This window comes from Anas platyrhynchos, chromosome 1 (genome assembly GCF_047663525.1).
Source record: "Anas platyrhynchos isolate ZD024472 breed Pekin duck chromosome 1, IASCAAS_PekinDuck_T2T, whole genome shotgun sequence".
Classification (NCBI taxonomy): Eukaryota; Metazoa; Chordata; class Aves; order Anseriformes; family Anatidae; genus Anas; species Anas platyrhynchos.
This window is the reverse complement of record NC_092587.1, coordinates 144,923,898-144,948,156: the sequence shown is the minus strand read 5'-3', so window position 1 is coordinate 144,948,156 and position 24,259 is coordinate 144,923,898. Positions and strand designations below refer to the sequence as shown.

The 24,259-nt window shown below is 42.8% G+C and overlaps 2 protein-coding genes and 1 long non-coding RNA gene across 3 annotated transcripts in view; 2 read left to right on the top strand and 1 right to left on the bottom strand.

Moving 5' to 3' along the window:
• The window catches only part of LOC119715607 (uncharacterized), a 31,244-nt gene extending 22,399 nt beyond the window's left edge, over window positions 1–8,845 (bottom strand). Inside the window, exon 1 of the long non-coding RNA XR_011806089.1 lies at window positions 8,692–8,845. This is a non-coding gene — a long non-coding RNA (uncharacterized lncRNA). The remainder of the gene's footprint in view (window positions 1–8,691) is intronic.
• On the top strand, window positions 1,529–13,966 carry F10 (coagulation factor X). The gene is made up of 8 exons (XM_005021950.6): window positions 1,529–1,770; window positions 3,886–4,046; window positions 5,598–5,622; window positions 8,255–8,368; window positions 9,288–9,428; window positions 10,235–10,485; window positions 11,845–11,962; window positions 12,757–13,966. The coding sequence occupies exons 1-8, from the start codon at window positions 1,701–1,703 to the stop codon at window positions 13,302–13,304; spliced, it is 1,428 nt and encodes a 475-aa protein (XP_005022007.3). The 5' UTR covers window positions 1,529–1,700; the 3' UTR covers window positions 13,305–13,966.
• Window positions 13,967–17,089: 3,123 nt separating this feature from the next.
• LOC101797246 (coagulation factor X-like) lies at window positions 17,090–24,215 on the top strand. Its single transcript, XM_005021957.6, has 5 exons — window positions 17,090–17,250; window positions 19,745–19,876; window positions 21,315–21,481; window positions 22,176–22,290; window positions 23,433–24,215. The coding sequence occupies exons 1-5, from the start codon at window positions 17,175–17,177 to the stop codon at window positions 23,978–23,980; spliced, it is 1,038 nt and encodes a 345-aa protein (XP_005022014.4). The 5' UTR covers window positions 17,090–17,174; the 3' UTR covers window positions 23,981–24,215.
• The last annotated feature ends 44 nt before the right edge of the window (window positions 24,216–24,259 follow it).

Genomic DNA, 24,259 nt, shown 5'->3' with positions numbered 1-24,259 from the left:
ATCTGCAAAACAAAGACAGTTCAAAGACAGTTCTCTGAAGCCTTAATGTGTACAAGGGAGAACCTGAGGAGCTCTGAGCATGCCACAGACTACATCTTTACAAAATGTGTTTCCTTAATGTAAGCATGAGACAAAAAAAAAGAAAAAAAAAGGTAAGGGAAATCACAGATGAAACTGAACACGGGATTAATAGTTTAAGTACATTATGTAAATCTTATGCTTTGGATTCATTCAAATCACGCTGAATATCAGCTCAATCACAAAGGCTCATCAGTTAAATAGGACACACTGTTGACTGCGGTCTATGACTGGGGGAAAACACTGACATTATATGGTACATACCCCATGCAATACTGAACATCCTATAATCTGCATTACTGACATAGAATGGTGGGCTACTCGTTTAAGAACTGAATTGGGAAAGGCAGCAAACTCCAGAGACTCAGGAAACAAGAGGTCTTAGACAATAAAAACACAACCCAGAGGTTCTAATTATTCCTAAAGAAATAACAAGACCAGACCCACTGGGGGAGAGAAAATAAAAAAGGAAATCATATACACCAGCAGAAGAAGCATGCAGAACAAAGAGAAAATTGGGAAAATTCCCATGGAGAAAGGTGACTAAGGGCAGCAGCCAGCCAATAAAATCTGATTTTCACTGAGACAAGGCACTCAGCATTGCAAAATCACCCCTCCAGTCCCCTCGAGCTCAAATAGCTTTGAGTTTTGCAGGCTCCACGGGATGACTTCTTCTGGGTAAATATTGATATTTATGAACAGATCATCTTGCAGAAAAAGGGCAAAACACAGACAAAAACCCCAAACAGCATTAATGGCTGCACTGCGTGACTTTTTCGTAATAAAGCAAGGTGTTAAGCATATCTTTAACATAACAGCTTGTTTAAACAAGCAGAGGAGACGAAGCAGACGCAATGGGCAGGATCTTGGCAGCGCCTCAGCCAGGGCCTCCCCAGCGCACAGAGACCTCACTGGGCACCACACAGTGGGACTCCAAAAAACGGGGAGATGGAGGACAGATCTGGGGCACATCTCCTTGATCAGGGGACCCCTTCCCCACCACAGGGCACTGAGCGAAGATGGCAAAACAACGCTGCTGGCATGGAGCACCAGGCCAGGGGCAGACGGGCCCTGGGGGTGTGAGGAGGCAGTGGTTGATGGTGTCTGGGTGCGGGGTGTTGGGGTGCAGGTATGGGGTGGTTTTGGGGGGGGGGGGGGGTGTCCAAAACCGTAGGTTTTGGGAGCGGGAGGCCGAGGCCTGGCTTTGCTCCCAAGGCGAGCCCCACACCTGCCAGCACCAAGCCGGGCAAGGCCAGCCTCGACCAGCCCTTGCTTCATAACGTGACGATTCGCTTCCCAACTTCCCCCTGAGAAAATGGCTTAATTAAAAAAGCCAGCTTCCTTGCTTTTTGGTTTCTGGTGTTGTTTTTGTTTTGTTTTTTAAAAAAAGTAGAGCCTCATCATCGGTCAACCCCCCCCTCCCTCCCCCGGCTGAGAAATCCCGCGGCGGCTTTCCCCCTTCCAGGCGCTTCCGCTATTTCTGGGCAGGGTGAAGCAACGCCGCCGCAGTCTCTCCCCGCCCGGGGAGGTGAAGGCTTCAGCTCCGTCCCCTGTCGCCATCCCTGTCCCCGTCCCTGTCCCCGTCCTGCTCCGCTGGCAGCTGCGGGGAGCCCCCTGCCACCATGGCCGGCCGCCTGCTGCTCCTCCTGCTCTGCACGGCACTGGCGGACGAGCTCCACGCTGAAGGAGGAGGTAAGGCAGCAACTTTTTTTTTCAGAAGGGGAGCCAAGGGGTCTAGGATGAGGAGGATGTCCCCTCCTGACGGTTTTTTGGGGGCTGCTGTGGAAATGCCTGGCTGGAGGTTCGGTGTCCAAAGAGGCAGAGGGCTCTGCTGCACCCCTGTCCTGAGCTGCGCCTCAGCGGTGAGGAGCTGACGGGTGACACCTGGGGTGCCCCAAAATTGCTGCTGGGTTTCAGCAGGGAGGTGGGGATCCCAAGCGGTCCTGAGGTGCTGTGCCTTGCCGTGTCCCCCTGTGAAATGGGGTCTGTAGCGCTGGGAGGAGAGCTGCCCACCAAACGGGGTGTGCTGGAGGTCGTGGGGCTCCAGGCGGGCTCGGCTGGGTGCGCTTGGCCATGGGCTGTGGCGCAGGGGGATGAGCACGTCCTGCCTCTGTTTGTGCTGCAAGGGTCAACATCAAAGTTCAGGACAGAAAGCCACACCATGTGGCTTTTCAAAAGGCATTAACTCTTCCTTCAGTGAGTCAGCCTACCTGGGTTTTAAAATAAGGTCCTCTGCAGGTTGCTAGGGTGTCCTAGTTGAGGTGACCAACGCCCATTGCTCCTCTGTGTTTTCAAAGAAAGAAGGATGACAGGGAGTTTTGGAAAGAGGGCAGCCAGCCTCAGAAGACTAATCGGCTAGCTGAAGTTTACAAAAACATCTTCTTACAGTGACGATGGGGAGGCAAAGGAATAGAGTGGCAATAACCCCACCAGCTGCATCCTGTCACTTTCCCATAACTGCAGAGAGGGATTTGAGGACAAATAAGACAGTGGGTGAATGAACTAACAGTTGCTGAGCTAGAAGTTACAAGCACTTTCTGTAAGCCTTCCTTGCAAGGAGCATATTCAGAATAAGTGGGACTCCAAAGTACGCATGGGCTCTGTGGTAGTGCTTAATACAAATGGCAGTAACAGAATTTGGCTCCCTGTGGCTGATCTACCAATTTCAGTGGAAGCAGAGTAAGTTTCCTCCGTAGCTGCTTAGAGCATATTAAATTATATGATTACTGATCAGCTAATTTACTTATTAGTGCATTGAGATGTGTGAAGAATGCTCCAGAAGGTACATGCATGCTGCCCACTGAGTGTGAGCCTTCAAGACCCACCTGCAGCACTGTCTTCCACACTGCAGTCTGTGATTGGAAAGTATTTTTTCCTATTTAAATTTCAGGTGTGTAGAACATAATGCCAGCTCTTGTTACTGCAGAGTAACAGGACTGCTCATGAGCTGAGTTTTCGTGCCTCTGATCCTTCAGTTTCAATCAATAGCTACCTGTGTCTTAAACTTCAAGGCAGGAGATCTCACGTGTGACACCAACCTTTTAAAAAATAAAATAACCCAGCAATCTGACCTCGAGGTGTACTTTCTTTAGATGCTAAGCTGACATTTGTTTGCTTCTGTTCTTCATTAAATCTTCAAATGCAGCTCTACTTGCAAACGTAGCGGTAAGAATGTTATGAAAGGCAATTAGGAAGTGATGTTAAGAAGGAAGGAAGACCCCAGGGCAGTGCAGTGGGATTTGGGGTAGTGCAGGACAGTAGATCTCACACACGGGCAGTTTCTTTTCTGAAGGTGGGACTGTAAGACAGCTCTTCCCGTCTGTCAGTAGAACCCCATGCTGCTTGAAGTCGCTGCATCGTGAGTTTGTGTGGTGGTTACCTTCTGGACCACCAGCCCCTGGAGCAGCCAGTGGTGTTGCCTGGTTGTCCGATTTAAAACCAAATCAAGAACTGCAGTCTCCCTGGCCTGCAGAGTGGCAGAGAAAGTCATTCTGTTCAAGACTAGAGTGTAGAGCAGGAGCAACAGAAATAGAAGCCCTCAGCAGCAACCTGCATGTTCTTATTTTCAAGACTAACAACAGCAGGACAGAGTTTTGCGTGCCTCTAGTTTGTCTGGGAGCTGCTGATTCTGAGAGAGATCCTGAGATGTATCAGTCTCTGTGAGGACTGAGATGACAGGTAACATTGCTTATGGGTGGAGAGTTGAGAGGGTCTGTTTTGGTTTTGTTTCCACCTCATTTATTTCTGATGAATTTATACCACCACTAAACGTAACCTGGCAATCGTATCATTTTCTCTACTGTCTAGTATTCATCAAGAAAGAAAGTGCTGACAAATTCTTGGACAGACCAAAACGTGCTAACTCCTTTTTGGAGGAAATGAAACAAGGCAATATTGAAAGGGAGTGCAATGAGGAGCGCTGCTCTAAAGAAGAGGCAAGAGAAGCCTTTGAAGACCAGGAGAAAACTGTAAGGATGAACTAACATGCAACATAGGCCTGCATATTTCATGTTTGCAAAATAGTATAAAGTATTGTGAGCTGGACATCAAAACTTACAAGTTATTGTTGATTGCTTAACACAAAGTGTGAAGTAGTGGTTTTGACTGTGGCTGGAATTGCTAAGGCATAAGCATATCAAAATAGTCTTAGTTCCTCTCTTGCCAAGTCAGGCCAAGTTAAAGTTTCCATTCTTTTACCTGTTCTGATCTGCCTAATTGCCATTGTAAGGTATTTGACCTTTAAATGATTTAATACTCCTTGTGTTAGAACTATTTTCACCCTATCTGTGTGGCATAGCTGACTGACACGACTATAATAGATGGAGAGTCCATGGGAAGGTGGGGATGGCAAATATTGACTTGGAAGTTCACATTAATGTTTTTCCACATTTGTCTCAAGAGGCTTTGCAGGGCTTATCATTTTCTGGCCATCTTTCCATCATTTGAATTGACAGAATGTGTATTCTGGACAGTCCTTATATGCCTTAATGTTAAATTCCCACATGGAATGAGGTTTGTATGTGTGGATCTTGTGTCACCTTCCCTACCCTGGAGGCTGCTTAACTTTACCTAGAAGTGTGAGCAGTTCAATTTAAGTCTCCCTATAATTAAAGGGAGACTTAAAAAGATGGGGCAAGGTGGTGGGCAGGTAGAAAAGGTAATATTTGAAAACATGAAGTGACTTGGTGGTGGAGGGGAATTGGGAACATTGTACATAGCTGTGTGGCTGTTAAGAACAGCCCTGAAATGGGAGTCAAGGCTAGACTCATTTCACTGTGGAATTCCTGGCTGGCCAGAATGTTCTTGGAGTGGCCCTGAGGTGACCTGGGTGAGGAGTCATGGATGTTACACCAGGGCACTTCAAAGCATAAAAGTTGGCTGATCAATAGCAGAACCAGCACAGCCTGTTCTGCCTGGTGACCAGACCTCATTGTCTTGGACAGACAGCATACCTGGAGTCCTCAGTGTGAGAGAAAGAACAGAAATTGGATGAAATATTATTAAATCTCAGGATTTCTGAGGTCCAGCTTCATAGGGTTACAGGGGAAGGAGACTGAGAATTTGATGTTACAGGAATGTAAGTAAAGTCAGTCAAAACCAAGGGCAAGATACAGGTATGCTAGAAATCAAATGCCTTATGCTGAGTGGGTCACATTAGGAACCCCCTAAGCAGGTTCAGGTATTTCTGAAAAATGCATGAGACTTGTTTCTCTTGTTTCTCTTTCAACTTGTTTATGGTTGTTTATGATCTTACGGGTCTTTTCCAACCTAAATGATTCTATGATTCTCTAGAGCTGGCCACTAGAGATGGTTCATTCATATGGTTTTAATTAATGAAATGGCAATATCAGGCTGCAAGACATTGTATTTACCTGTAAGTTAAATGTTTCCTGAAAATTATTAGCTATGAGTATCCTCTCTATGGAAACTCTGATACTTTTCTGAAGAACTGAATTCAGTAATTCTCATCTAACTCTTTTTGTCTTCTTTTATTTCCCTCTCCCTGCACCTGCCTGTAGGAGGAATTCTGGAACATCTATGTAGGTAAGGAACACCCTGCACTTGTTTAGAAAATTAAGCCTCCTTATTGCAAGATGAAAAAGGATACACCTCTTACATAACCACTTCCTGCTGCCTTGCTTACTCTTCTTGCTGTGGGATGCCCTCACTTTTGTGTTTCCTCTGAAAGAGGAACCTGATTGATTTACAGCCTTGCTGTTGCTTGAACCCAGTCATTTCATTTGAAGGCAAGGTCCAGCTGCCTCCAGTTCCTGGGATGACCTTTGTAATGTCAAAAAAAGAATACTGACCCTTTGTAGATAGCAAGAAGCAGAAGCTGGGCCTCTGGCTCTGCCTGTTAGTTATCCTCCAGAAGGTCAACCCAGGATGGGAGAGACCAAGATGTAAAGAAGAGTGTGGCACTTATATGCTTTAGCCAGCACAACCTATTAATCTGCATTGCACAGTTTCTTGCCAGTTTTATGTCACCTTGCATGCCACAATGTTGTTGGTTTCTGTAAAGTAGATCATTTGGTGGGAAATGTTTTCTACAGAACTCTTTGGCGTTCGAGGAAGACATACAGCAGATTAGCAGATACTGTTTTCCAGTCTTTTCTGGGTTTTCTTTTCTTTTCTTTTCTTTTTTCCTGAAGGTCTGAGTTGTACTTATTAGGGTTCTGTTGTTCATAATCATTTCACATGTGCAGATTTTTAATGTATTAGTGTTTGGTAATGCATTCTTCTGAAAGTATGTGTCCAGCCCACATGTTAGGAGGAATACTTCAAAAATGTAGACCAAAGACTGCTCAGCTCCGTCTTTTGAGTCTGCAGAAAATTGAAGACAGTTGCCACAAAGAAGATGCAAACTTTCACAATCCTCTAAGGAGGGGGATGAACTCTGCAACCTAAAGGGCGAAGTTTCAAGCAAAGCCTGCGTCAGTGCTACAGTGAACAGGAGTGGAAAATTTCAGACCATTCTCTCATGAGAATACAGGCAGTGGGACATCAGTGCCAGTGCTCTTAGCGGAAATGCCAATTTCATACATCTTAAACCACAGTCCACGAATTGCTTTATTGGTGTTCAGAAGTTTTGAAAACCACAGCTGCCCTCAGCAAAGTTGCTAGAACAATTGTGTCTTGTTTCCTTTTTTAGTAGGGGGATTCTGCAATGTTTTTTGTGCAATATTGACATAAAACTCAGTCCCACACCAGCAACTACAGTACAGGGGAATACTGTGCACGTATGGTTTCTATCAGTAGGCTGCTGCTCAGCTAAGGCCGCTACAGAATAGGGCAGGCCTCGTGTGTGCCTTTCTTTTGCTCAATGTTGGTCTTGCCTTCCCACTGTTGAGGATGGACATCAGTCTTCCAGCACCTCTGTGGTGGACCTCACTTGGAGTGCTGTCGTTTGTGGCCACGTTCAGGTACAGAAGGGATGTAAAATGTAAAATGGGCAGCACACAAAGCCCAGCAGATGATCCCTGTGGCAGATGTAGCTGCAGAAGATGAAGTCACAGGTCAGAGGCATCGTGTAGGTTGCAAGCTGGATCTATAGGATGAGCAGTGTTCTGCACCTTGTCTCCGCTGTGGGCACTGCTGTTCTTCCAGGTGCTCCAAACAAGAGCAGAACAGGTGGCAACATTCGGAAGTGTGAAGGCCGTGAATCTCCAGCAACTAAGTAGCAAGCATCAATTCCCCAGATATCCTACTTGTCTTATCACACACTCCAGAAGAGCCTGGCATCGTATGAGGCAGGAATGCACTTGTTACTGCAGGTTGCTGTATGGGAGAGATCTAGGTAGCGAGCATCGGTGCAGGAGAGTGAGCTGCTTTTGTGAGGGTGGGAGAAGAGGCTGCTGTGTGGCACATTCCCCCAAATGTGGTGCAGCCTCATTTTTCTACTTGTAACTGTATTTGTGAAGTATGTGTGGCTGTGGCTGGGGCCAGCCAATTGTGTCCAGGTCATGGAAAGGAAGGGAGGTGGCAGAAATATGTTTAAATATTGAGATCCCAGCTTAAATACAGGGAGCATGAGGCAAGAGCTAATTCTTTGAGGTCTAAGCTCACACCTCAGTAGATAAAATGGGACAATTTTGGTACTGTAAGCATGAAACAGGAATTTGGCCTGCACACATGGATTTAGCAGAGCTTTGTAAACATTTTGTTTTGTTTTGTTTATCTTCTGATTAATACGCTCGTATCTGTTACTTTAAATAAGTGGCACTGCAGGCAAAACACATGCATGTGGGACGAGATGACCTTTAAAGAAATAAGAGTTGAGTTGTCATTATTATGTGGAAATTGCAGGGAAATGCCTTGGACAGTAGTTGCAACATGGAAATGTCCCATCTGCTTTGACAATCTTCACTGTAAATGATGTACACTTGGACAAGCAAGTATGAATTTATCTTCTTGGAAAAAAAAGCTGAAACTATACAGTAGCCACCAAAAGCAGATTGCAAAACTGAGGATATGTATATGAATCATGCCGACTTGGAATGACTGCAGTTACTCTTGCTTGCCTGGAAAGTGGCTGCTCATAGGACATACATTTTAAAAAGAACAATGAAAGATTGCTTGTGAAAACTAACCCCCCCCCCCCCCCCCCCCCCTTCAGAGCTCACTAAAAATGCTTGCTCTCTTACAATTTTTTTTTATTATTATTTTTTTTTTATAGATGGCAACCAGTGCAGCTCAAATCCTTGCCACTACGGCGGACAGTGCAAGGATGGAATTGGTTCCTACACTTGCTCCTGTTTGGATGGTTATCAAGGCAAGAACTGTGAATTTGGTAGGTTTCTCCTTCAAAGACCTGTGGCAGTGAGTTTACCGGGTTGCAGAACCATAGGGAGTTAACACTCCCTTAACAAAGATTAATTTCCTCTTAGAAAAATACATAGAATAGGGTGGCAGTCAACAGTGAGCTGAAAGGCAGTGCCAGAAGCAGAAAGCCTTCAGGCTCTACAGCTGGATAGCATTAGCAAGTGCTCCAAATTCACACTTCTTCCAAACAAAACCCTCTTAAGTATGAGAGTGCCTCTTCACATGAGCTTGAACACCCAAAATATGGCAATAAAACTAAGTTATAATATATCATTATAACTGATATCATACCTTGGACTCCAAGCTCAGGAGTACAGCATCTCTGCTCAGCTCACAGCAGTGAAGAACCAAAGAAAGCAGATCTCAGTAGACAATGCAGAGACTTTTTCAGCCTTGCAAAGAATCCTTTTCTTTCATAGCAATCTTTCCTGAGTCTCACATCTGTGCCCTACAGCTACTTTCCTAATGATGTAATGATGTCACTGGAGCATGTATTGGTTGCCCAGAAGAGTGGAGGGTGTGGAACTGAAGTTAAGAAACAGGACAGAGGGGAATGACGAAGAGCTGATCTTTTTAGGGCAGGAGGGATGAATCATGCGAGGATTTATCAGTAACTGCATCTTCGTGCTAGCGCTTTTTGGAGCTCACTGTGATGTGGTCACTGTGTGCACATGGGTTTACCAAGTATGTTTCGTGCAGTGGATGTGGTTGCTTTGTAAGGCATACGCAAAATTTCGCCACTCTTGCTGTTACCCATTTTAATGGGTTTCAAGCATTTTACAGGGGAACTACAGATCCTCTTTGAAGAGTGCAATTTATTTTTGTTAGATCTGCAAAGTCAGTGTTTACTTACAGGTTTTTTTTTTTCAAACTTACCTCTTTTATAGTCATACCAAAGTACTGCAAAATAAACAACGGTGACTGTGAGCAGTTCTGCAGCATCAAAAAAAGTGTGCAGAAGGATGTTATGTGTTCCTGTGCGAAAGGATATGTTCTAGCAGAAGATGGCAAACACTGTGTTTCATCAGGTACAAAGTCACATGATAAACTAATAGCAATACTGGTGAGGCTTGTTTTAGTTAAAGAATGTGTTTTGAACCATCAGTGTTGTACATGGCATAGATTTAAGACTGAGGCCAACCAGCTGGTTTGTATTTTTGAAGTCTTCCATGTGTGAGGTGATATGATGGACTTCTCAGAACCTAGCTGACTGAGAACCCTTTGCAGGGTGCCTCTCACAGAATTTCCTGAGGAAATAAAGTGAAGAGCTATCGCTGTATCTTGTTTATTTGAACACGAATGCTCCATATAAAATAGCAGCTCACAAAAATGTTTCTACTTCTGATTTCAGTTAACCTAATCATATAGTAACTGCTGACATTAAATAGTTAAGATTGACGCTGTTTGAAGTGTTCTAATTGTTCCAAAAAATGGGGAAAGAGGGATGAGTCAACGGTATGCTCCTGACTTTGTTTTTTTATATCCTTTACAAGTAATGATGAATTGCCGTCATGAGCCATATTCCTAAAATAGAACACTCAGTTTCCTAATTAAGATGGTTTTAATAAGAGCTAGTACACGAATATAGCAATGTAAACAATAGAAGGTGACTTTAAATACTTTGGAAACACTGTCCAGAGACTGAGCCTACAGAAGAGTTTTAGGTGTAGCAAATGGGTTTCATTTTTCCAAACCATCTGGTCTTTTTTTGCATCTTCCTAAGCTTTGTTAGTCTTGAAAACAGCTGCATAACTTATTTATTGTGAGATGGTGTTGTCAAGGTTCATCTTATGTGGGTCTTTCTTCTCTAATTGTAGTATTATTGTCTTTACAGTACAGTACCCTTGTGGAAAAGTTTTTGTCAAAAGAAAAAAAAGGTCTGTTATTTTACCCACTGAGAGTAGCAATGTAACTAATGAGCAGGATGGCCTCTTCCCAAATGGAACAAGTCTGGAGGAGGAGATTGTTACTACCACAGAAAGCCCAACCCTCCCTCCTCGCAACGGATCGAGTATCAAGACTCCCTATGTGGATACCAGGATAGTAGGTGGTGACGAGTGTCATCTTGGCGAATGTCCATGGCAGGTAAATCTGGGGTCTGTGTTCTGCATGTAACCAGCATGTGTTTCTGAGGGAAGCTCTGCAATTGTTCATTTAACCTGTTTGCCTTCTGTAGTACGCTGTTTGTAGCTGGAGTTGCCTGAGCTGTGTGAACTTGGGCATTTAGGTGTATTGTTTTGCAAACTGCAGCCTTAAAATATCAAAATGAAAGGTTTTATGCCACTTTAGGTGGTGCTGCTTTTAACCTGTAACCAGACAGGACTTTTGAGTGATGCTGGCCCAGCTTGTGTTCCAGTGCTGTCCAGCCATAAGCTGCTTGTTCTGGCAGAGTTGTCCTGCTTCTGCTTTTCTTTGCCATTCTGCTCAACCTTTCTAAGGCACAATGACTTCCCTTCTCTGTTTCTCTGAGTGAGGTGCATCTTGGTGCTTGGTGCTTGGGGTGCTTGGTGCTTTTCCATGTTGATCTGCTCATTCACTGGGGCCACTGCTCTAATAGTCCAATTCTGTATGGGAATAGTGTTGTGTAGATCTAACACAGGTAAGAGGAGGTGCCCAGGGTAATGCTGGGCACAAAGCTTAAACCCTTTTAGCAGGTTCCTGATCTATGGCTTGGAGAGCACTACCCAAGCTTAACTAAATCAACTTTTAGCTGCAAAAGCCATGACCTGGCAAAGTTGTGCATATGCTGAGGAGGTTATTTTCAGACTCAGAGCCTCTGTTTAGCCTGGAGTTATGCTTGCTTGTTCTCAATCTGGACTGAGTACTTAGAGGTGTAAGTTTGGACAAGATCCCAGTGCTAGATGAAGGTGTAGAACCACATGCTGTTTGCCTTTGTCCTGCACCCTTCTTCCCTGTCCTCTAAGATAGCAGTGCCTTTAGGCAGTATACCCGACAGCTTGTCAGAGACAACACGCATTTGCTTCACAAATATGCTTTCAAAACTAAGTTTTCCTCTTGAGTTCAGACCAGCCAAAATGAATTCCCGTCTTCTGCACACCTGGAGGGTCAAACAGGAACAGAACAGGGACAGGAATTCTTTGGGGTAGTAAATCCCCCAGGATGGGGTGATTTGGGAACTGCATGCTCCTTGCTCAGTCAGTCAGAATCTGGTTCATGGAAGATTTTACTTAAAAGGTGCACTGTGAGGTGAAGAAGTTAAACCTCTATGTCGCATAAAGATAGCTGAGATTCTCTAACAGTACATACCAATCTGTAGCAAATGCACATCTGTATGCAGGACCAGGAGAAATCTGCAGAGTGGTGCATACGTGCTGCTGTATTATGCATATATGCAGTCTGCAGAGAAAGCAATTACCTGCTTATAGCTCATTGAAGTTAAACTGCTCTTTTTAATTCTGCACTTACCCTTGTTTTCTCCCACAGGCTGTTCTGATCAATGAGAATGGGGAAGAGTTTTGTGGCGGAACTATTCTGAATGAAAATTTCATCCTTACTGCAGCTCATTGCATGAACCAATCCAAAGAGATCAAAGTTGTTGTTGGTAAATGGCTACTTATTTTGTTCCAGTGATGTCTGAGCATGTGTTGCAGACTAATTATCTGGGCTCTAAAACCCATGTTAGACGTACTCATATCACTTTATTTATTATTAGTGTTGTTGTTGTTCTGCTTTCTACCCCTTCCTGTTATTGCAGGAATCCTGTTTTGTAATCACTGGGGCAGCTGATCTAGAAGGTGATAATGGTGCATCCGTTTCTTCTTTGCCAGATAGTTGGAAAGGATTAAGAACAAATATTCAGAAGTATTGGGTAGCACTGCACTCATCAGAGCAGTGCTTCTTCAGGAGGCTCATAATTTTTCCTTGCAAGCGTGAAGCACACTGACTTGTTTCTAGAGGAACACTCAGGAAGGCTGTGACACACTGGCTAGAGGAAGAAACTTGCTCACATTAAGTCACTGCTTCAGTTCTGAGGCATGATAATAGATCAACACAACTTTGTGTTTGCACTGTTTTAGTCCTGACCCTGAACAGATTCTCTTCCCTGACAAAGATCTGGCTCAAGCATCTGTAAGAGCTTCCACCCCTATTTGCATTAGTTTAGCTGAATAAGTTTATGCTGATTTACATAAACTCTTACAGAAATCCCCATTGACAAAACCTTGAAGCTGAAAATGCATCCAGGTGCTGCTGATAAGTATTGCAGTCCACTCTTACAGTTTACTTGTAAAGTACAAAGTCTTAGGAGAAGTGGCAGCAATGGGAATACTCATGTCCTCTTTTATCAAGTCTTTATTTCTTATACTATCTCCGTATTAATGACCCTTTTAATTACAGGTGAAGTGGATAGAGAAAAGGAAGAACAGTCTGAAACAACACACACTGTGGAAAGAATACTTGTTCACTCTAAATACATCGCCGAGACTTATGATAATGACATAGCCCTAATAAAGCTGAAGGAACCTATAGTACGTTCTAAGTACATTATCCCAGCGTGCCTCCCAGAAGCTGACTTTGCTAATGAAGTTCTGATGAACCAAAGGTCTGGGATGGTTAGCGGCTTTGGGCGTGAGTTTGAAGGTGGAAGACTTTCCAAAAAACTTAAAGTGCTTGAAGTCCCCTATGTTGATAGGAACACTTGCAAGCAATCCACTAACTTTGCGATAACAGAGAACATGTTCTGTGCTGGTTATGATACAGAGCAAAAAGATGCTTGTCAAGGAGACAGTGGAGGCCCCCACGTAACCAGATACAAGGATACTTACTTTGTTACTGGAATTGTTAGCTGGGGAGAAGGGTGTGCAAAGAAGGGCAAATACGGTGTCTATACCAAACTGTCCAGGTTCTTACGCTGGGTAAGAACAGTCATGAGACAAAATTTGTAGCAACGTGGTTCTCAATCCTTCTGTTAATGAACAGGGTGCAGTTTCTCTAATGGAAACTTCATTCTTTTTTTTTTTTTTTTTTTTTTTTTTTTACCCACATCTGCTAAATGAGCTATTTGCTCAAGAGATTCCACCAGAGGTTCCTGGAAATAATACAAACCCCCACTAATCATGATGAAAGTGGGAAGACCAGGACTTTAGTCCTCTAGTGACATGTACTGCAGCCAGCTGGCTCAGTAGGGAGTTTGTTCCTACTAGAGTTTTTTAGCTTCTACTTGTGGATGTTTTTAGAAGATGAAGGGAGCATGGAAGCTTCCTTCCAGGCAAAAGCTGAGACACAAGTAAGTATTCATTATGTGTTGCTAAATAACCACATTTCACAAAACTGCCTGCTTAGGTCACAGCAGCTAAATAAAATGTGGTTTTGCTTTTTATGGATTGTATTTCACTCTAGTTTAATTTGAACACTTGTTTTCTGCTCCTTCAGAAAAAGAAAAAAAAAAGAAAAAAAAAAGTGCATATTCACTGTTTCCTGTATCATGATCTGGATTGTGTATGGCTGAGGATCAGAGAGGTCCTTGCGTGTGCAGTTTTTCTAGGTGCTACTGTAAGGTGCATTACTGATGTATATCAGCATCTGAAATAAAACATTATTTCTTTTTTGTTCTTTTTTATTTTTTTATTCTCTCCAGTCAACTTACACATATGAAGACAAAGTCTCGTTTGAGAGTGAAAAAAGTGCATGCCCCTAAACAAGTGCATGACACAGTTCACCTGCCTCATGTCAAGGCTGATGAGAAAGTAGAGAATGGATGGGAGGAATTTAAGTCTTCCACTGGCCTAAATAGCATTAAAGGGCAAGTTAGATGCCATGATACTAATTTCTTAGAAAAAGGCAAACATCCAGTTATTTCTCATATGTCTGTCCAGGTACTACTCTGCTTTGTGCTGTAAGGTTTCCCAGCAGTAGTGATACTCCTGTTATTTTGTATATGAAGTCAAGCGTTCCTCCATAATTTCTTCTTCAAACCTTCTTAGCCTCAGTCCTAGTCACAGAAATCATGTAATAATTTTCAGTGGAAGGGACGTATTAAAGCCATCTGGTCCAACCCCATGCTTAAAGCAGGACTAACATCAAAGTGAGCTCAGGTTGTGCAGGGTCTGGTCCATTCAAGTTTTGAAAACTTCAGAGACTAAGGTTCTGTTACCCCTCTGGGCAACAAGTTCCTGTGTGTTGGCATGCTCACAGATAAAAATTTCTCATACTGGGAAATTTCCCTGTCGCAACCTCTAAATGCTACCTCTTCCCCTGGGCAGCTCTGGGAAATGTTTGACTGATCCCCATGTTCAGTCTGATCCCCATTTAGGCAGTGGAAGACTGCTGTTAGATCCCCCAACTCTCCCTGGCTAAACAAACCCAATCCCCTCAAGCCTTTTATTGTACATCTAGTCCCCTAGCCATCCTGATGGCCCTTCCAAGGTTCCTCCAACCTATTATGCTCCCATGCTTCCTGAGGTACCTTGTATTTTGCCTGGCACCTGCCACTTATCTCTTAGGGTTTGAGTGAGTACTGGCTGATTTCATATAGCTGGTGCTGTATCAGGTTGAATCACTAGAAATCAGGCTGAAAAACTAGAAAGACAACACCACACAATGCCAAAGTATTGCTGCAGTCAGCAGTAAAAGCAAGAGAGAACTGCAGGTCAGTCACCTCAAGGTGATGGTCTCCACCTGTGTAAAACCTTGTCAGGCTTACTCAAATGTTTGTTCAGCAATGTTAGTTCCCTAATTTCTTCTGTCCACTCAATTCCTGTTTGTACACTCTAGCCACTTGTCCCCCATGTACCCCATCAGGGTGACACATCCCTTTTCAAAGGAAAGTCCTCAGGCACATGTGCTACCCAAATCCTATTTAAGTACTTGTGCTAAGGGCATTGTTCTGCTTTGGTGAAGCCTGAGGATCGAGGTGAAACTCAAGACCAAAGTGGACTGTTTAAGGTGATGAGGTGGCCTCTGGTAACAGTGGCAGTTGCTGTGTTTTACCAGAGTGTCTTTGTCAAGCCAAGTAGCACCTTGAGAGCAGGCACAGAGCTGGTTTAACACAGCAGCATGCAAGAGAGAGATGAAAGTCCATGTTTGTGTGCAGCATGACTGTGCTTAGTCTGTAATGACTGTCCTTATTCTGTGGAGTATGAGAGACTTTGTCCTTAGACTTTGCAATCGGTGTTTATTTGTCCTTTACAAAACTTTCATCCGGTGCCAAGGTGCCTATAGTGCCCAAGGCTCAAAGGCTTCATATTCGTTCCTTGTTCTGTAAGGTTGTCTCTGCTACAGTGCTAAAGGGACATGCCTGCTTGCATGTGTCTCTTGCTGATGTCACTTTGGTTCTAACAAGGTTATGGGCCTAAGAAGGCTATGGGCATAGTAAGGCCCATAAGGTTATGGTCCTAAAAAGGCCTACAAGGTTATGGGCCTAACAAGGCCTACAAGGTTATGGGCCTTCTAGGCCCATAACCAACTCTACGGCCAGCAAGAAAAGACAAAATAAAAGGACACTTGTTTATGTACACTAACTATTTTGGTGCAATTTCACCTAGCAAAATTTAAACAGGTCATAAGAGCTAGGCAAGAGGTAGAGCACGCATCTTCTGGGCAAACCGGCGGATTTAAAAATACCAGAACTCATTATGGTAAGCAAATGCTGAGGATAATAATCTCTTCACAGAAAGAGTGGTTAGGCACTGGAACGGGCTGCCCAGGGAAGTGGTGGAGTCACCATCCCCAGAGGTATTTAAGAGGCATGGTTTAGTAGTGGGACTTCATAATGTTAGGTAGATGGTTGGACCTGATAATATTAAGGGTCTTTTCAAACCTAAATGATTATATGATTATCCTATGAATAAGAAGGTAGGGCATTGCTCAGGCTTGGTCCAAGGTAATGTATCTGGGCAAGATCCTCTTGTGCATGAGGCACTAGGTCTTGAAAAAAGGAGGCTTTTCTAAACTAAAATATAGAGAGCCTGAGGAGAAGCACAGCAGCAGCTTTTATGTGTACAAAAAAAAAATATACTGCAGAGAAGTAGGAGGTAATTGGATCTTCATGACTGTGGTGAAGGTAAAAAGACACAGCCCATCTCGTTTGCAGCAAGGAAGGTTCAAGGAGATCTCAGGGAAAACCTTCTGCCTTTGTGGCTCAAAAATCCTGTAACAGAAGTTATCTGGGGAGCAGTGAAGTCTCAAATTCAGTAGTCCTTCAGAAATGGGAAGTAACTAGCTGCCAGGAATACAACCAATTGAGGCTACCCTAAAGAAGGAAGGCGGACAAGCTGGCCTTCTTTGTGGCATCCTACCGCATGGCAAGGTAGCACATTTCTGCAGATGCCGTGTCCAACTGGAGCCGATTTTCAGCTGAAGATATGACCGGTATGGGCAGGTCCTCAGACTGCCAAAGAAAAAAAAAATGATTCTAGAATGAGGTGGAAATTGATGTATTTGTGAAAGCATTGCCTGGTTGGGTGCTTGTGACAGAGACTGGATTTTGTGTATCCCAGAGGTCCCATCCAGGACCTCTGCATCTGTGCAGGACACCTGCTTACAGGCTCCACTGGATCCAAATCTTCAGCTCCACACTGCCCTTGTGGTAGTTTTGCTACCGTGAGGCACCTGCAAGCTGCCAGGGTGGCACTGCTGCGACACAGTGGCTCTTGCTGTTCTAACGTTGTCCTTTGCTGACACTGAGCCCAGGCTTTGCTCAGAGCAGTTTTGTTTTCTCATGAGTTAGCGACCTTTGCACTGCAGTGTTCCTCATTTAGCAGCTGCCCCAGAGCCCTGCGGAGAAACCAGAGGGAGATTCTCAGTGAGCTTAGAGGATGGCAGTGATGGGTCACCGTGGAGCAGTGTGGCTTCTTCCCCTCATCCTCCTTTTCCTGCAGACAGTGCAGACAGGTACAGCCTTCACTTTAACTCTTCTTTGTGCTGCTTTGCCTCAACCACACAGGTAATTAATTATTCGCCATCATTTGTGCTTTGTGAAGCAGGGTGACATCAGGGAAAACCTGGTAATTTTGTTTTCTTACTCACCTTGCTCCCATTTGCCTGCTACAGTGCAACAATATCCATGGCTGAGTCACTAGGGAAATACTATTTCAGGCTGAAATGACTGTGTCAGGGTAAAGGATGGGGTTAATACATCAGTACTCTGTGCTTTCAACCTGGCAGCATTATCAATGTCAATTCGGAAGCTATTGGGTGACAGAAAGTACCCACAGGGTTTAAAAGTGCAGAGGGGAGCCGGGACTCCACACCCAGTGTGCTTCTGTAAGTTACAGCACAAGTGTCACATCCCCGCTTGAGGGAGCATCCCACCTGTGCTTTGAAGTTGGAGCCTAAGATGCTTCTCTGCAGAGTAAGAGTATGGATCATACTGCAGACGTGATGTACACCTTGTTTAATTCTGTTGTAAAAGTCACTTACAGATTACAGAGGAATAGTTGCACACCGCTGAATAAACACACGAGCAACCCAAATTAAAAGAACTGGTAGTGAGAGGGATTTATTTATTATTTTTTTTCACATCCCAGAGACAAGGTGAGAAAGGTGGGAGACCCGTTGTCCTGAGAGTCTTCAAGATGTTTTCGGAAAAAATTTCTCATACAAGCATGTGGAAAGCAACTTTGGGCTATTCTGCCTTTGGTTCTAATGAACAGGATGGAAGTGGTTATTAATACAAAGAGTGAAGATGACTTTAATAAAAGTGATTGTAAAATGATGGAGCTCATGAAGGAAGTAAAGAAAAAGAACAAGAAGATCGAATTAATGTATATTTAAAAGAGAGAAAAGATATAATACTTCCATATAAAAAATGATTATGATGCATGTCCAAACTATCCCAAGGTCAAGAAAGGACAGGAGGATTAATTAAAATCATGAGCTGCTTCAAGACTTGACCTCCAGAAGGAAGCATATAAAAAAAAAATATATATATATCAGTTCCGTTCATTGAGGATAAGTATAAAAGTGTTACAGACATTGTGGCATAAAAGCAGAAAAGCTAAGGCTTAAAAAATATAAGATAAATATGATACGAAAATCAAGAGCTATCTAAGAATACAGATATAGGAAGAGAGACCAAGGAGAATGTCAGTCTGCTCCCAAGAGGGAAGAAAGTCTTTGTTCCTTAAGATATCAGATTATTTGTGTGCAGCAAGGAGAAAAGAAACTGCTGAGTTGCACCAGTCAGAAACAAATCACATCACCTCCGTCTCATTTCCTCCAAGGACAGGATAACAGGCTACAAAAGATGCAGTGCATCCCCGTGATTTTATATAAAAGCAGACAGAACAACATGGTCTGAATTGAACTCCTGAGAGGTTGCTGCACTTTTTGTTTTGAAACTGTGCTAATCAGTGCTTCACTGTCCAAGGAAAGATGGTGCAGAGTGCAGGGCTCCACACAGCTGAGCCTTAGCACCTCAGATACTCAATATCTTCCCCAGTGACGTGAAGGATAGGAAAGAGTGTTTATCTATGGTGTTTGTAGGAAATCCCAGATCAGAAGGACTACCATAGATCAAGATGAGAGTTCCAGACAATCTTGTGAAACCAGAGCAGTGATCCAACATAAATAGGAGGCAATTCTTAGGAGGAAAAACAAAATTCCTCCCTTAGCCCCACTATGCATAACCAAGGAAGTTTGTGAAATATGTAACAAAAGGAGGAAGGGAATTAGGTCTTCTCCATTTCTACTGAGACGAAGAGCTAGGACAAGAAGTAGTGGGATCACATCATACTGTGGGATACTCAGGATAGATATTATTATTATACTTTCTAGGTATTATAAGGCTAGTTAAGGAGTGGATTAGGCTGCATGGATGAGCTGTGGAAACTCATCACAGACCTGTAGGAAGAGGTTAGATGACATCTGTTAGGACTCAATTACCTCTCCTTGTTCTCTCTCCGTTAGTAAGACTGCTCCCATTCTGCCCGTGACCTTGCAATGTCAGGGACTGCACTAAGGCAAGTAGTATGAATCATCTAAGGATGGAAAAGGAATAGTGTGAGGGTCTACTGCAGTCCAGTGTTTTATTTTTTGCTGATACCTTAGTTCTTGCTAGTTTGTTATTCTTTGTCCCTTCTGGTGAGTATGGGTTATCTCAGCCTGTGTCATCAAAGAGCTGCCAGTTATAGCTGGGAAGCTATCACAACATGAGATGTGAATGGTAGCGGTCTCCCTCGTGTTGACAGCTTACAGGTTTCTTAAAAATGTTTGTTGTGATGGCTGTGATTACTAGAGGTCTTTGACAGGAATTGCACAACAGAATTACACAAAATGGTGATGGCTTTGACTAGTGCTTGCGAGCAAGTCTTCATGAGATTTTGCTTGTGCTTTTAAGAAATCGCCATGAATATGGAACCTGCCTATAAATTTGCCTCCTTTGCAGTCCTATCAGACACGTGCAAGGTCAACAACGGGAACTGTGGGCAGTTCTGCAAAGATGAAGATGAAGGAGTAGTGTGTTCCTGTGTTGATGGCTATGCCCTGGGTGACGACAACAAAACCTGCATTCCTGTAGGTATGAAGCCACGTTTAAAGTTCATTCTATGGGATGCACATCGCATTTTTACTGCATTTTGGAAGTGCTGGTGTGTTGCAGGGCTGTTGTAGCATGAGGAACAATGTTCACTGATGACACCTTTCACATGGCTTGCTTGAAATGTTACCAACAAAAAGAAAAAGGTCGTAGTGAGAAGTCATAATTTAACCAATATCAAATTAGACAACCATGAGAAATGTGCAGTGGCCAAAATAGTACACTAAAGTATTCCATGCATCTGTGTATGTTCTCAGAGCAGACTTCAAAACCCATGTTCCAGCAGGTCTGAAGCCACATGGGACACTGGTGGTTACAACAGGGCTGAGATTTCTCTTCTCCCACAGACTGGAGCAGTTGTCTCATGCTTCAGAAACTTTTGTTAGAAAAGAAGAGGTTGCATTCCTCATTGGTGAAAATTGGTTTCTATCTTCAATACTTCCAGTGAGAAGAATAGAGATTAGAACGAGTAGGAACCCAAGAATCTTCTTCCTTTACAAGATGCAGTTCACAAGGACTAGTTATAATTTCAGCAGTAGTGACATAATGTGACTGCAGTTATATCTCATTTTTTTCCCTTCAAATATAACCTGATCCTTTTAAAAAGAATAATACCTGCCATTCTTCTTCCCTCTAAAAACTAGTTTTCCATAGTTAACGTATAGTAACTTTTTAAAAAAATAACTTCCAGCATTGAACTTAAACCATCAGTTTTACCTGCAGTCAGGCAAAGTGCACATTACCAATTATTAATCTTACTGTATTCTTCTCTCTGTCTGATGATATTTATTATAAGACCTTTGTTATTTAATACCAATTTTCAGTCATGAGCTTATAATTCCTAATATAGAATATTTTACCCAGTTTCACAAATACAAAATTTATAAGCAGGCCCATGAAAAATTACAGCAGGTCCATGAAAATAACAAAGCCAGTAATACAAGTTGTTTAACCTCTAAATAGTTTGTAAATGCTGAACCCATGAGTAAGTTTTAGAACAAGATTTTGTTAATTTTTTTTTTTTTCTTTTTACAACCATCCTGGTCCCCTTCTTTTACCCCTGTGATATTTTTGTTAATGTCATGAAAATTCTTGCTGAGCCAACCCTGATGAGGATACCTGAGTATCTAATTTGATTACCATAATAAATGGTGTCAGTTTTTGTTAAAGTTTTCCTTGAACTCTTACGTAAGTTTTCCCTCATTTCCGCAAAGACTTGATTCCATGAAAGCAGCCTGCTTTTTCCTGCAAACAATTTTCCTCCCCTAAAGGTGACTATCTATAACTCTAGAGGCAGTTTTGATTTGTGTAGGGTTGCAGATGGGAACGCCTTGCAATCAACACAGAACAGGTGCCCCAAAGTCCCAGCATCGTCTAGTGTACAACATCGAGTACTAGTGTCTCAATTTTGCCTTTTTAGTCAAGTTCCCATGTGGTAAACTTCAGAGAAAGCATGAAGTGGGTCGAGAAAAAGGTACAGCAAGTCCAGATGCTCATCTTAGTAATGAGGAAACCACTGAGACACCAAGCGACCATCCTGAGGTAACAGAGGAGGCTGGCATTTTACCCAGCGCATGTCCATGGCAGGTAAGATGCTGTCCTGAGAGGTTCGATGCCTGACCCCACTCAGATCACAGAATCACACAATCATTAAGGTTGGAAGAGACCTCCAAGATCACCTGGTCCAACCATCACCCTACTACCAATGTCACCAACTAAACCATGTCCCTAAGCACCAGGTCCAACCTCTCCTTGAACACCTCCAGGATCAAGCACAATGCTGAGAGGAGGCTAGGAGAGAACCAGGGTTGCAGCTACTGGCCGTAGAGATGGGCTTCTCCACAGTTCCCTGCCAGCCACCCAGATGCTTAGGTCGTAACACGGCAGTTTTGAGAGAAAGGCTGGAGTTGTTATGACAAAGACTGAAGTAAAACGAAAAAATAAAAATAAAAAATCAACAACTACAGCAAACAGAAATGAGTTGTGATGTTATAATATAAGCCAAATTTCTTTAAAATATAACAAACAAAAAAATGTTGGTAAAATACCTGAACATGCAGACTCTACTTTGAGATGGGGAAAAAGGTCAGTCTTGACAAGTTTCCCACTGTGGTAGCTACACTTGAGTGTAGCTCTCACCACCTCTGAATTAAGGATGCTTTTGATAGGAAATATGCATGAAAATTTCTGCTCCAAGAAAACTGCTTGAATCTTTGCTATCTGTTCAGGATTTCTATGCACAGACATTTTTGCACTTTAGCTTTTTTCTCTCTCTTTGCAGGCTGTTCTGGAGAAGCACGATAGCTGGTTTTGTGGGGGGACAATCCTCAATGAGTATTTTATACTTACTGCAGCTCATTGTGTTACTGATTCTAAGAAATTACGGGTTATCGTTGGTAAGTGGTTGTCTTTTTGTCCTTTACTATAAAAATAAGTGCTACAAAAACACGTCCTGAGTGTCCATGTACAAGACATAGAACTATCCCAGACTTACTTCTCATTGTCTCATCTTGTCCCTTGACTAGCAATGGAACAAATGTTCAACCTGGTCGAATGGACAGTTCCTTTATGCCTGGCTTGGCCCTGTGTAGCTTGTATATGATGCAAGCCAGGTATAAACCACGGAAGTATGTGGGTCAGTGAGGCTGAGCTGAATTAGTTAACTGGTCTAACATTACACCTTCATGCAATTTTCTGTACTGGCCAAACCTTGAAGACTTCCAGATGCCACATTCAGACACTAACAATAAATAATTTGACAGCATGTAGATACCAGTCTGAGACTGTTCCATACTTGAAACCTTAAAATCATTATTTATTATGACATTTATCATATTGTAATTTATGAAAAAATTCATAATGTAATTTATGAATTCAAATTTTCATAATGTAATTTATGAAAAAAATAGTCTATCACAAATTCTAGGCACTGAAAATGGTATTCTGAGTCACAAAAATTTGCACTTGGCCTAAAACAGTAAATCAAAATCTGTGTCTAAGCACCAATTTCCTGTCAATTTAATTCCAAAAGAGATCTCATACAAGTTGAGAATGAACATTTCTGTGTAGAATATTAATGTTTTAGAAGACGGTATTTCCTGCTTAAGTCTGTTTGACAATGTTGCTCTACAAATGGGAGGAGCAAGATCCTGCTCTTCTATATTGGGGTTTTGTTTGTACAATAGTGAGTGCCACTGGGTATGTTGTAACGAAGGCCAAAACTTCAGATGAAAATTGTCATTGAGACCATTATTCTGACAGCAAACTTCTGATTTTAAACTTGCTTGGCACTTTGACAGTCATATAAAAACCTCTCCTAAACGCATATAAAATGCTACAGCGTCAGGATAGCTCTGAAATGTACTAAATGTACAATAAATGTATATTATAAATGTAATACTCTACATGTAAAATAAAAATTTGTACAGTACAAATGTCCATACAAAGTGCAAGGTACTTTAGTCCCATCTTTTATTGAGGAGCTTTTTGGGCTTGCCGGTATTGCCTTGTTAACACCTGCTTTAAAAATCTGATACAGGGATGGTGGACAGAGAAGAGGAAGGGCCAAGTACTGCGACGCACAGAGTGGAAAAAATAATCCCATATGACGAATTTGATTCAAAATCTTTTGACGGCGACATAGCCCTTATCAAATTAAAAGAACCTATCACATTTTCTGAGGATGTTATCCCAGCATGCCTTCCAGAAGAAGACTTTGCTAACGATGTTCTGATGAACCAAACATTCGGAATTATCAGTGGCTTTGGGAACAGCTTTGAACGTGCAGAGCCGGTCAGAAGAATGAAAGTGCTTCAGGTCCCTTACGTGAACAAGAGAACTTGCAGGCGTGCCCTTAAAAATCTAGTCACAAGCAACATGTTCTGTGCAGGTTATAGCAAAGATGGACAAGACGCTTGCCAAGGAGATGGAGGAGGCCCCCATGTAACCGAATACAATGGCACTTACTTCGCTACTGGTATTATCAGCTGGGGAGAAGGGTGTGGAAAAAAAGGAAAATATGGAATATACACTAAATTGTCAAGCTTCTTACCATGGGTAAGAAGTGTTTTGACACAAAACTCTTAACAGCGTGACGTTTAGTCAACCTAATTGTCTTAGCCGTCAGATCTGATCCCTAAATAACATTTTCCTCTTTGTAAAATGCCTGCTAAAGCTCTGAGAGTTAGCACTTCCATTAAGAGATGCCATCAGTTCCTTCATGAGCTCATGCCTAGTTTTCAGAAGGTGTGCTTGGACTTTGAACAGAGCTTGCTGGTTTTGGACAATAATGGAATATCTTCAAATGCAATGTTTTAGGAGATCTTTTTGCTTTGTCTGAATTTGTCTCAGAGGCTTTGGCTGTGC

Excerpts from the sequence above, each read along its gene's own strand:
- F10 (XM_005021950.6), top strand. The coding sequence starts at position 1,701 with ATGGCCGGCCGCCTGCTGCTCCTCCTGCTCTGCACGGCACTGGCGGAC. Across the intron at positions 1,771-3,885 it reads GCTCCACGCTGAAGGAGGAG|TATTCATCAAGAAAGAAAGT; the intron begins GTAAGGCAGCAA and ends TCTACTGTCTAG. Across the intron at positions 4,047-5,597 it reads TTGAAGACCAGGAGAAAACT|GAGGAATTCTGGAACATCTA; the intron begins GTAAGGATGAAC and ends ACCTGCCTGTAG.
- LOC101797246 (XM_005021957.6), top strand. The coding sequence starts at position 17,175 with ATGGCAGTGATGGGTCACCGTGGAGCAGTGTGGCTTCTTCCCCTCATC. Across the intron at positions 17,251-19,744 it reads CCTGCAGACAGTGCAGACAG|TCCTATCAGACACGTGCAAG; the intron begins GTACAGCCTTCA and ends CCTCCTTTGCAG. Across the intron at positions 22,291-23,432 it reads GAAATTACGGGTTATCGTTG|GGATGGTGGACAGAGAAGAG; the intron begins GTAAGTGGTTGT and ends AATCTGATACAG.